The sequence below is a fragment of the Ursus americanus genome, chromosome 25 (assembly GCF_024610735.1).
Source record: "Ursus americanus isolate L20-20 chromosome 25, mUrsAme1.1.p, whole genome shotgun sequence".
NCBI classification, from domain to species: Eukaryota; Metazoa; Chordata; class Mammalia; order Carnivora; family Ursidae; genus Ursus; species Ursus americanus.
The window spans coordinates 18,260,668-18,273,439 of NC_142151.1; the positions used below are offsets into that span (position 1 = coordinate 18,260,668).

Sequence of the window (12,772 nt, forward strand, 5' to 3'; positions counted from 1 at the left end):
TAGACATATGTTCCAGTCTTCTCTTTCCCAGGGAAAAGCTGGGAGTTGGGAGTTTCCTCCTGATCAACTGCACTCTGCCAGGGAAGGAGTTCTGGAAAAGGAGTGCCACAAATTTTCCTAGTGATTTCTGTGTGACTGGTTTGCACTTGCCTGGGGTGTAAGAGCTTCTTGCTTCTGAATTTCCCACAGAGGAAATTGATCCGTGTATTATTGAATTGGTGTTTCCATGGGGGAAGGAGAGTCTGGGGCTTTCTGTTGTACCATCTCGCTGATGTTACCCAACATAAATTTTTAAAGTAATTTTTAAAACATACTTTATACAATCGGATGTAACTTTTTCATTTGACTTTTAACTATAAAAATAATTGACCCATATAGAAAACTTTCTTTATAGTTTTCAGGTTATTGAATTTTTTTTTTTTTAAGCTATAAAGCATTTTCTTTCTCCTGTTGGCTTACATATGCTGGAAAGAAGTTGTGCCAAGTGAGAAGCTACAGAAGTATTCCAGTCAAAAAATTGTTTTTTCTCTTGGTCAACTGGAATGAAACGTAAGTTTAATCTTTATTTTGGCAGTGTCATTTATATAATAAAGATCAAGGATTCTTTTTTCTCTTTTTTTTAAAAGTGGAAGGTTTTTTTTTTTTTAATATTGCCAGTTGATATGATTCAGTGATGTGACAGAAAAGCTCATGCTAATAGATAACTGACTGTACAGTTCAACAGATTAAAAGTCCATTTAGAAATCTAGACAAGTGTCTAATCCATATTACCAAAGTAATCAAAAAGAGAAATTGGAAAAAACAGAATTTTAATCATTCATAGACTATGGATATAAGGGATACCCTCTATTTGGGTTTGGGGAAAGTAGATTCCAGGTATAACAATGAAGAAAGAAATTACCTAATAACATGTAATTTCCACTTGCCCATGAAAGCCAATTATAAATTTATTTAAATAGTCAAGTTTTTTGATAATAATTATCTATACATGTGTAAACTACCATCTAATTTTACGTGATTGGCTCCTACTTTCTCATTTTATAGAGACTTATTAAATCAAGAAGAAAAAAAGTACCTTCTTGACAAAATTCATTCCTTCTTGCTCCCCTCTGTCCCCCTCCTCCACCTCAAGTCCTTACTTTACGCAGAATCTCAGGACGTTCATAGGCCCTATGTATGGCTATTTTGTGAATACTTCCACTTTCCCTTGCTGTTCCTATGACACTACTCCACTAGCTTTCAGTCATTTCTCTGGGGTCTCCTGTGCTGCACTGACAGTCAGTTATCTTCCTACCTCAAATAGTAGAAAACTTACCTACATCTCATCAGCCCTTTACCAGATCTGGCTTTCTTCAAAGATGATTTGACTCCCCAGTATTGTGCTTTTTCACTGAGAAATACGTGCTGAAATTTCTGGGACTCCCAAGTATGGTGTTAAATAGCACCACTTATCCTAATCTTAGTGTTACTGCAGTCAATGGAGACATGACATGTGGCCTTCAATTTTTATGTACTCCATGTTTCCTTCCATGAAAGCAATTCCTCCTTCCACTAGGACTATGACAACATTTATCTTCCCTTCTTTGGTTAGCTTCTTAACTCCTTTGTCAGAAGACCTGATCTTCAATTACAAAATCCTCTTCTATTGCACAGAATGAGTTCTGCTTGTAAAATTCTTCAGTGGTTCCCCAGTTCTCATAAGGTAAAATACAAATCCTTTAGCACAGCACACAAGACTCCCAGTAGTTTGGCCCCTACCGATCTCTGCACCTTTGTCTCTGTAGTTAACCCCACTCCATGGCCCTGCACCCAGTCATTCTGCATCTGATCTATTTCTCCTAACTATAAACTGAGAAGTCATGCCTCTGCTAGGGGTCCTCCATCTGTCAAGAGCACAGTGCCTTTACTGCCCACCTTGGGAACACCCAATTATCTTTCAAGACACTCTTTCACCTTCTCTGTAAAGTCTTCTTTGTAACATTAGAAATGATTTGCCACTTTTCTTTTGTTAGTTGATGTAAACCTCAGTCTACTCTCTTATGGTCCCCTCTTGAATGTGTTTGCTTGTATTTCTGTTTGCTTTTGCCAAATGACACAAAGATCTTTTTTTTTTTGTTTTTGTCATTTTATTTTCTTTTTAAAATTTTTCATTCTGGCCTTAGCAGCAGCAGTATCAGATAGAGTAAGAATTCAGTAAGTGTTCTTGGGCAAATAAATGAATTTCATGTAACAAGTGATTCTTTAAAAATGTTATTAATCAGCTCAATGACTAAAATTATTCTTCTGACTTAATTAAAACTTACTCCTAGCTATTTCAAAAAATCAGATTAATTTTCAACTGATAGATATATGCTATCATTTAATTCAAGAAAAAACTTACTAAATCTAAAGTCAATTTTAAAAAAATCTCCCCCCCAGAAAAGTTCCCAAATAAATTGGAAATCATTATTGTTGTTGGAATAATTACACTGATATATTTTTCTTCTGTTCCTTCAAGACTGTACATGTGTTATCTTTACTGTTTTTTGCTTCCCTCAATAGAGTTAGTGACCTCACCCTAGAATTATTTTCATTTTATTTCATTTCCATTAAAATAGTTATTTACCATTTTTCTAGGTGCCTGTAGCATTCTTTTTGTATTTTATTAACATATGTTACACTATAATTGATTATACATTTCATTACTAGACTGTACACTTAAGGACAGAAACTCTGTTGTTTAATAATATGTGACATAGATTTTGACTATATATTTCAATCATCATTATATACCCCAAATATATTATCTCAACAACAAAAATATGAAACAGATATTGTCGTCCTTTTTTAAAGATCAGAATATTGAGGTTTATGAAGCTTAATTAAATTGCCCCAGGTCCCACAATGAGTAAATGTCAGAACTAGTGCTCAGACCTACTCTCGAGACTCCAAAGCTGATGTTTTTACTGTGATTTGTGTACTATTTCTTAAAACATATAAAATCCTTGGCAGAGTATTTATATTCTATAAGTAGTTCTTGCATCTTAAATTTAAAAACAAGTTCTACTGCATTCTCTTACCAGCAGCCACCCTATTTTTTCCCCTCTGCTTTAGGGCAAAACCCTTCCAGAGAGTTGTATATATTCACTTTCTTCAGTATTTTTTCTTTTCTTTGCTCTAAAATATACTCCAATTAGGCTTTCATCACCTCTGTTTCACTGAAATTGCCATTAGAGTCACTAGTGACCTGCATAGCTAAATCTAGTGTTGGGTTTTCAGTCTTCATCTTACATGATCTATTTAGGAGCATTCGGCACTGTTGATCTCACCCTCTGTCTTGAAATATGCTCTCTACTTAGCTCCCATATTCTTTTTGCTTTCCTCCTCCTGTACTGGACATTCCTTCTCTATTTTCTTTTCTTTACCCAGACTGATCATGGTCTTAGCACCTATGCCTCTTTTCTGTTGTATTTACCTTGCTCCTTTAACATTCTTTTATCGTCACATAGCTTTAAATGCCATCTATATGCCAGCATCTCCAAAAATTATATCACCAACCCAGGCATCAGTCATAAACCTCACACTTCTAAATTCAACATGTCTAAAACAATACTCTTAACCTTACATTCCAAACTTCTTCCATCTGTGGATAGCCTTGGATTATCCTTTTCAGTTCCAGTTGTTCAGGTCACCTCTCTACCCTGAATCTCCTTCTCTTAGATCCCATGTCCAAGAAATCCTATAGTCTCTGCCTTCAAAATATTTCCAGACTATTACTTCTCATCACTTTCTTTGGTCTAGGCCCTCATTCTGTCTCCCCTGAATTACCACAGTAGGTATATATTGGTCTCCCTACTTCTCTTGCGCCTCTAATAGTCCTTCTCACACAGTGGCTAAAGTGACTTCTTTTAAAATGGTAAGTCAGGCTATGTTATTATTCTGTTTAAAAATCCTGTAATGGATCCCTGTTTCACACCACAAAAATCCTTACAATGGTGTATTGCTTTATATCAGTATTAAAAGGAGAGTTCTAAACATTGTGACTTGATTAAATCTCCCATTTTCACTATGAAAAACTTACTCTGATCTTAGGAAAACTATTTCGTATAGAAGAAAAAAATATTTCAGAAAAATTATAGTATTTATTCATTTTCAACAGTAGAGTAAGGCAAATATATGGTTAAAACTTGAGGTCTATGCCAGCTGCTTGCATAAAAACAAGCAATTCAACTTCACTTATTGATTTGTCCCTTAAAGTATTTTTCTTCTTTTTTTGTCTAAAAGTTCATTCTTTTGATTTTTCGATAGCTATGTAGAAGTTTAAAAAAAAAAAAAGATTTTCCAGTGAGTATGAGATTATTCTGGCTTTAAAAATCCATATGTATTCAATAAATGAATAAATAACTATTTAGAGAGCATGTATTCTTACCCTAGAAGAATTTATTTTTATTAATAAAATGACAAAATGGAGATTGACAGTAACTATCCACTGTAACTTATTGAATTTTTGTTATTCTTGATATGAAAGCTCACTAATAAGTGAAGTTATACATGAAGAAGCCAGACTAAATGAGGAAAACAACACTCTAGATTATGTGAGGAATAAAGTGAAATTATAGCTTCCATTCTAGCACAGAAATATGAAAATCGAATAGAAAATCAATTACAAGTAAGAGAGAATTTTCAAGAAATTATTATGCATTCCACAAGATCATCAACATTTTATGTTGAGTTTCAGAGCTGCTTATAAGCTGAGAAGTATGTCCACATGGTCTTCAGTTGATATTATGAGTATGAAAGAATATGAAGGAAAAGAAAGACTTTTAAAGACCTAAATGTAAAACAAATTAATTTTTTAATGATCTAAACTTTGCTAATCTTGAACAAATAGACTTTCTTTACCATAGTCTTCCCTTTATTTCCCTTCCCTACTTTTATCTAGAATTAAATTTTGCCTGTCTATAATGGCTTATATAAATTATTATATTATTGATTGAATAATAAATGCATTGCTAATGTATTGCTACCGCTTGCCACCTATTATCTTATATAATATTTGATCCATTATGTGGATAAGCAAAAGTGAGGCTTATTAGTCATAGGGCCAGTATTTGAATACAGATATATCCAGATCCAAACTTCTGACTTGTCCTCTTCACACAGCTTACATATTGACATTTCACAGTTATTATTAGTTCAATTATATCATGCCTTAAACTGCACATATTACCCCATCCCAATGTCCTCTTTCTTTTATATTTATGTATCAGTTAAAGTTACCCACTATAACATAATCTAGAAGCCTAGAATTCATCTTTAATTCTTCATAATTCTACTAATATACTGTGAGTCAAATATTACTTATTAATTTTACTTCTAAAATAGCCCTTCTGACTTCCCTCTTGTTAGCCGCTTTATTGACACCTTGGATCTGGGGCTCTTTACACAGGGAAGAGTGTATTGGGGAGATAGATGTGTACTTCCTTAAAACCAGTATGGTCACTAGGCTGAATTGATGCCTCATCATTTCTTAGGCTGGATACTGCCCCACACTCATAAAAGGGTGTCACCAATGTCTTATTTGACATACTCCTCATACCTAATACCATCAGATAGTCTATAGTACAAGCTGTCCCATTTGCTTTTCTAGTTACTTCTTTTCTTTTTCCCATCCCTTGGTGAATCACTTCCCATGAGTCTTCACTTATCTGCTAACCTCTGTTCAATTTTTCCGTTTCTTCCTAGCATTCTCATTGTCTAGCAAACATATTGCCCCATCTAAGCTTCTTGATGTCTTTCATTTCCTTGTCTCATATATTGATCTCTCCTAAATGCCATACTTGTCTTGATATTCTTATGATAGAATCTGACCATTTTTATATAACTGAGATGACTCCAAAAAGGAAAGAAAGGCACCCTTCTCCCTGCCCACCATTAGAGACCTCAGATCACACTCTCAACTTTCTGTCAAAGCTTTTTCTTCTTGGACACTTACGCCACCCAGGTGTGTCCCTCCCAGTCTTTATAGTATCATTAGTGACCTTCTAGACATTCTCTTTTATATATTGATGGGTTCAGTATCTGAATTCAAGTTTTTCTCACCACTAACAATCCTGTGTTTATCCTTGGCCACATTTTTTGCCCAATATCTACAATCCATCTAGGATCTGTATTTGGAGTTCCTTCACCTTGACCTATCCAGAAATTGTATGTCCATTACATTTTACCAATCATCCCCCAAATGCCTGGGGATCTCATCATTACCCAGAATGGTTCACATTTAAGATCGTAAACAACTCTACTTTTAACTGTTTTGTTCAAATATTCCCTTTTGCATTAGGAAAAAGCTCAAATTCCCTTGCCTGGCATACAGAGTTCTTAAGCATTCTGGCAACTACCTACCTTTTCAATGACATCATCTGTAACTTCCCCAACCAACTTGACCACATCCCTCGTTCTAGCCACAATGATCTACTCACCATTTCTCAGCTACACTTAATCTTTTCATGCGTAAATGACCTTGTCTTTGTACTTTTCTCTTCTTGGAATATTCTTTTCCAAATCTCCACTAATTATAGCCATCTTACTCTTTAAGACCCATTTCAAGTTGTTTCCTTCCTTCCCCCCACTCCGTAAGACAATGTTAGTTATTCTTTCCTCTATGTTTACAAAGAGTAAATGTATAAGTCATCATATTTTTTAAAAATAAGCTTACATGTCAAAATTATAATTAAAGGAATCCCCACTGATTGAATAACCAATCTCAGTACTCTATGTATTTCTGCCATATTTCCATTTTTAGAAGATGAAACACAAAATTTCAAAAGGATCCCTCAATTCAAAAACTTAATTTTATCACATACCATTATATTAAAAAGTACCTATGAAAGTATCATTGTAACTGGGTAGATAATCTGCTTTTTTCTTTATTTTAAGGATAAATTTTCCTCTTGAAATAAAGTCACTTCCAAGGGAATCCATGCTTACCATAAGATTGTTTGGCATTGTCTGTGCAACCAATAATGCCAATTTACTGGCTTGGACTTGTCTTCCATTGTTTCCAAAAGAGTGAGTATATCATTTTTTCTTAATAAAGCTCTCATATCAATAAAAACCTCCTTGGAAATGACTGTTTTGCAGTACATGAAATAATGAGAAAATCAAGAGGACATTTTATTCCAAAATTGAGGTAGCTCAATATAAATCATGACTGTCGAAAGTGAAGCTGAGAAGCAAAAATGTAGAAATGGCTTTAGTAACAGGCCTCATGCTCAACTTGTCAACTGGGTCATTTATAATAAAAAGGTATTGGCATAACCAATTTCAATTGCTTTTCTTTCTCTGACCAGTTTCTTCGTCATTAGTAATTCAGAATGACTTAGATTGGTACTGTCATTTAGAAACAATGTGAGTCATGGAATTCTGGCTGAAGTAAAATTATACAATGTAACTGGCCTGCTGATCTTTTATTGCCAAGAAGAAAATATTTGGTAACTTTAAGAGAAATTTTTCAGAAAAGTAAACCAACTATAAGTACAGATATTCTATCAGAACTAATGGCCGTTGCAAAATTAACTGTTGACTTCACCATAAGGATTTAGAACAATTAATACTTAGAATATTTGATAAAGTCAATTACATGGTTTTCTATGCTATTAAGGAAAAATATTTCAAATAAATCAGCTTAGTTATTTTTCACATGACAGGACTTGCTTTACAATCGAATTATAAAATACAGGACCTTCAAAAAAATAGAATGTATATTGCTATTTTAATATTGTTATAAAGAATATTTATAACATAAAATGTAATAATATAATAATATAAATAATATAAAAATGCTAAGAAAACTCTTCATAAGTTTTCTCAAATTTAGTCATTATAAATTATGATCACAACAATTGTGATAAATCTTTACGATCTTCTTTGTTGGATTAATTCTGATCTGGTGTGTGTGTTTGTATCGCTCTATCATTTGTTTTCATGTGCCCATTTCCACATATATGTTTCTTGATGACAGCAACATATTTATCTTTGTAATAGCTATCATCTAACATTGTACCCCTTATAAAGAGGCAATCAGTGGAGGTTTTCTTTATTAAATTGAACTAGAAAAAAATCAAACCCTATAGAAGATTTAGAATAAAGTAAAATTTCAGAAGTCTATAAGAAACTGTTTAGTCCTGAGGTGCCTGGCTGGCTCAATTGGCAGAGCATGCAACTTTATTTTTTTTACGATTTATTTATTTGAGAGAGAGGGAGAGAGAAAACATGTGAGTGGGGGCAGGGGCAGAAGGAGAGAGAATTTCAAGTACACGCCCCACTGAGCATGGAGGCCAAGGTGGTGCTCTATCTCATGACCCTGAGATCATGACCTGAGCTGAAATCAAGAGTTGGGTGCTTAACTGACTGAGACATCCAGGTGCCCCAAGCAGGCAACTCTTGATCTCAGGGTTGTAGGTTCAAGCCCCATGTTGGGTGTAGAGATTACTTAAAAATAAAAATAAAAAAAACAAACAGTTTAGCCCTAAAAGGAATACCTACTGCTGTTAGCAGATATTTCAAAAATCTGATTTGTGGGCTAAGAACTTTCATTACTTTCTCAGTAGGAGCAGCTCTGCAAGTGCCCTTCCTTCTCAAGTGAGTTTCTTTAAAGTTTCAACTGCTATGCTTGTAACATCTAGCATGTTTGTAGAATAAAAATTCTAGGTATTCATTGTAAAAATACAGTCCATTTTATTCCCTTCCATTATTTAATACATTACTTTCCACATAGTATGCAATCAATAAACATTAAATATATAAGAATTTTGGAATATATCTGTCTTTCAGACTAATCTTCAAGGCTTTTTTCTAGATGGTTATGGTAGTAAAAATACTGCCTCCATGTTGTTTTGTCATGTATCACTTACCATTAGTAAACATTTTTATGCGAGTGTTCATGTGGGACTGATACTAGGAGGTGTTTTCCTAAGGGCAAGAGATTGAAATTGTGGATGATGATATATCACATCAGAAAACAAAACTTACTTCAAAGAGCACTTTCATAAGCATTTGTAAATATATTTCCAAAAGATCATTTCTCACGAAGATCAGAAAATCTCCTTCTCTCCTGGGCTAAACAATTTGAAGAAATCCAGATCTTTTCAAAACATCAAAAATCCATCATATAGGGCAATTAGGGAATGTGATGACTCCCACTGTGTTCGTTGCTCTGAGTGACAGAGATTCTAACCCAATTTATTTGATGCAGATATTTGCAGATCACAGCAAATAGGCCACTTAATTTCATTTCCTTTCATGGAATGACTCCTTTCCATAAACATTTCATATTAAATCTGTCACTTATTACAGTTTGAATTGCCCATACCTAGCCATGTGGAGTTGTCGTGAGCACCTATATCTTTATTTTTTCCAATGTACACACAACCCGAAAATATGCTGAATTAAAAGCTTCCTATCTCTTTGTGGTTTTCAGAAGTGGTTTTCAGAAAAACCAACGGGTGATTAAACTCAGATATTTCAGTTATGGCTGCATCAGGAATGTCTACAAATAAAAATAAACTTCAACGTTTTGAAGCACACAAATTCACCTTCAGGTCTATAAAAAAAAATCCAAAGTACAAAGGTAAAACTTTGCCCACAGAAGTTTTGTAATCCTCTCTTTTGCAGATAGAACTTCCATTGCATTTATATTCACAATGCCTCCACACTGCAATAAGAAAGTGTTTTTCTCATGTCAACAATTTCTGTGAGCTACCTTCCCTACTTAAAAGAAATAGTGTGGTAGTTACTTAGCATTTCTAAATTGTTGTAAACTCCTTCAACACAAAAGTCCTCAACATTGAACAATAGATTCTCCTGGGGAGATTTTAAAATAAATCCAAATCCCAGATGTTCCCAAATATTCTGATTTAACTGGTCTGTAGTGGGGTCCACGTATTAATGTTCTCAAAGCTCTCCGGGTGCATTTAAAGACCGGAAAAATTAGAATCTTTTCAGATTTTCAAAAGAGACCCAAAATAAATCTTAATTTCAAAACAACTTGATTCCTTAGATTGTTGCCTACGTAGCCAACACTGACCCCACTGTATCTCATCATTTCAGATATATCCTCAAAATCAAATATAAAAAAAGTTTTTGATGAGAATTCCTTATTGTCTATCCTTCCTGTCCAAGAGAGACCCACAGAGTTCAAATAGTACAAATACCTCATTTACAGGGGAAGATATCTATGATAAAGGAAGGTTAAGGGAATTTTTATAAGTCACCAGGCTAGACTAGAACAAGTACCAGAATGCAAGTCTGACCTCTCTCTACATGTGTTACTACCTTAAGCTGCCCCCCTTCTTGCCCTTAGGTGTCACACCTTGCTCCGTGAATGCACTGTGACAATCTCAGCAACATACAAGAAGCTCCTGCCTCAGCTTTGCCTGTGCTCTGCTCTTGGGCATGAAACCTGTTAGACCTATGATCAGCAGAATCCCAAAGAGTTTTATAACATCAGATCCTATGGACATGCTGGCTGCCCATATCGCGAATCTTTTCTATTCTTGGTTCTAGAATGCCAAGCCATGATGCACATAAAATCCTGTAACTGAAAGTGACAATAATTATTTTATTCAAACCGTTTATTTCATAGCTAGAGGAACAGGGGTCCAGAGAGGGTAAACCAGCCCATCTGTTCTGGTGCCACAGATTTGGGGTTGGTTTTTCTAGGCATAGGAATTTATACAATATTGAAATCAGATAGATCCTTAAGGATATTCCAGAACAAATATTTTGAACTGTTACATTTAGCAGTGTGGCCCTTTTTCTGATGGCATCTAATTCAAAATCTCAGAGTATAAGAGTGATGACCAGTCCATGTGTTTTGTTGGGTGAGGAATGGGAAAAGGGGAGAATTTAAAATCCTGGCATCCAAACTATTTACCATCTCCTTACCACCTTCCTGAAGTGCACCTCCAACCATCAAGCCATATGAAAACAAATATAAAACTCCTTTGAAAACCACTGATTTTATCCAAGAAGTTCAAAGAAATTGAACTTAGCCTACCTAATGAAGATAGGGTACAGATGCCCTGAGATATCCTGGTGTTTTTTTCACAAAAGAAATGGTTTCCCATTTCGTATCTTCATCATGTTTTTAATTGTTTGCTTAATTTTAAATGGACTTAATCAACCTTCTAACTGTAGTAATATAAAAAGTACTATGATCCCCATTGGCCTGGGTATTAAAAGTTTCCATTTTCATTTTCTTCCTGAGACCACCATCTTAGATGTGTTCTCTTCACATCTTAATTCCACTAATCATCTTCATCATCCCCATATTTTCTGTTTACCGAAGTCTTTGGGAATTTATTAGATATTACAGATATTAATGTATTAGAATATATTAGATATTATAGATATCTATTTGTAGAGATATTTGCAATATCTCAAAAGATGTTTAAGTACAATCCATTATCAGAAAGTAAATTAGCTAATATTAAACATACAGAGAGCCCAAAGAATGGTGCCAAACATCCTTTCCCTCTTGAATTGCCTTGAAGTATGTGATATATAAGCCTCACTTGGACAGCTAGAAGTTTATTCTCACTATTCTCACTATTCTCACTATTGATAAGTCTCTTCATACACATACTTGATTCAAATGTTCTGACTTCATTCTGCACACTGTGCCTCAGGGTTAAGGCCATGGCAACTGTTAATCCAGACTTCATCCAAGGAGAGTAATGACAGATACTGACAGTTATTCTTGAGTCCCTTCATCCACTGTAGGAATTACCTTGGATCACTTAGATTTTCAAAGTGAAGTATGGCCAAGACATATAAGTATAGTAAGGTCAAAAGTATAATTCATCATACAACTTAGATGTGAAGAAAAATGCAATAAATAAATCACACTTTTCCTCATGCGCTCCCACCCTGTAACTAATAAGAAGAAAAACTTTACATCAATGACAAAATATTAGTCAATTCAGTAATATAAATAGTTCTTTTAGAAATACACAGTTCTTTTGGATAAAACGTTCGGTCATTCAGATAGCTTCCTTAAACTCTAATTTTCTAAGGGTGCTGGAGTCACAGGATCAGAAAGGAACAGAAGCTTTGGCCTGTGACTTCTGATATACGGATCAAATGCATGTTTTAAGCTGGTGACTGCTTGTTACAGCTAGTGTAGCTCATGGCTGGGGCTCTTCTAGCTTGGTTAGGGCTTACTGGCATTCCCTGAATGACTCGGGCTCTCATAGGTACCACAGAGCCATCTGAGGTTTAATTGTGACTCCCAGTTGGCATCATCTTGGGTGGTTCAATCAGATGCCCTTATCACAGAGACCCCTTCTCCCCACCACATGACCGCTTTTGGGGGACCCCTCACCTAGATATTTTTAGCTGTTCCTACATCTCATCCCTTCTGTACAGAAACCAAAAAAAGGTCTAATAAAGCTAAACTCAAGAGCTCCTTCTGTCTCTTTGCCATGTGGCCCCAACTTTAAGGTCATGACACAAGTAGGTACAGGAGTAGCTCAAGATGCGATTTTCCTCCAGCATTTGAAGCGTGGAGTGCTAAAGGAGCACCCTCTGCATTGAGCTGTGCTCATTTATCTAACACTTCTCTGCATTTGCCTTCCAAAGGCAGAAGAGGGGGAAATTGGAACACCTATGTCTGCCATACTCATTCTGTTTCCTCTTTCTCCATCTTCTGCTTCCTATAATATCAAATTGCCAGAAAGTAGTGGCAGTCTCCACCCAGTGTGTCACATCCTCCTTCCTCATTCTTGTTAACCCT

General features: G+C 35.1%; 1 protein-coding gene across 3 annotated transcripts in view; it reads left to right on the top strand.

Moving 5' to 3' along the window:
- Window positions 1-12,772, top strand: part of PIK3C2G (phosphatidylinositol-4-phosphate 3-kinase catalytic subunit type 2 gamma) — a 354,209-nt gene that overhangs the window by 104,199 nt on the left and 237,238 nt on the right. For all 3 annotated transcript variants that reach the window (XM_087855664.1, XM_045781381.2, XM_045781382.2), the window contains exons 12-13: window positions 427-549; window positions 6,916-7,047. In XM_087855664.1, the coding sequence (XP_087711790.1) occupies window positions 427-549; window positions 6,916-7,047 (255 nt within the window). The remainder of the gene's footprint in view (window positions 1-426; window positions 550-6,915; window positions 7,048-12,772) is intronic.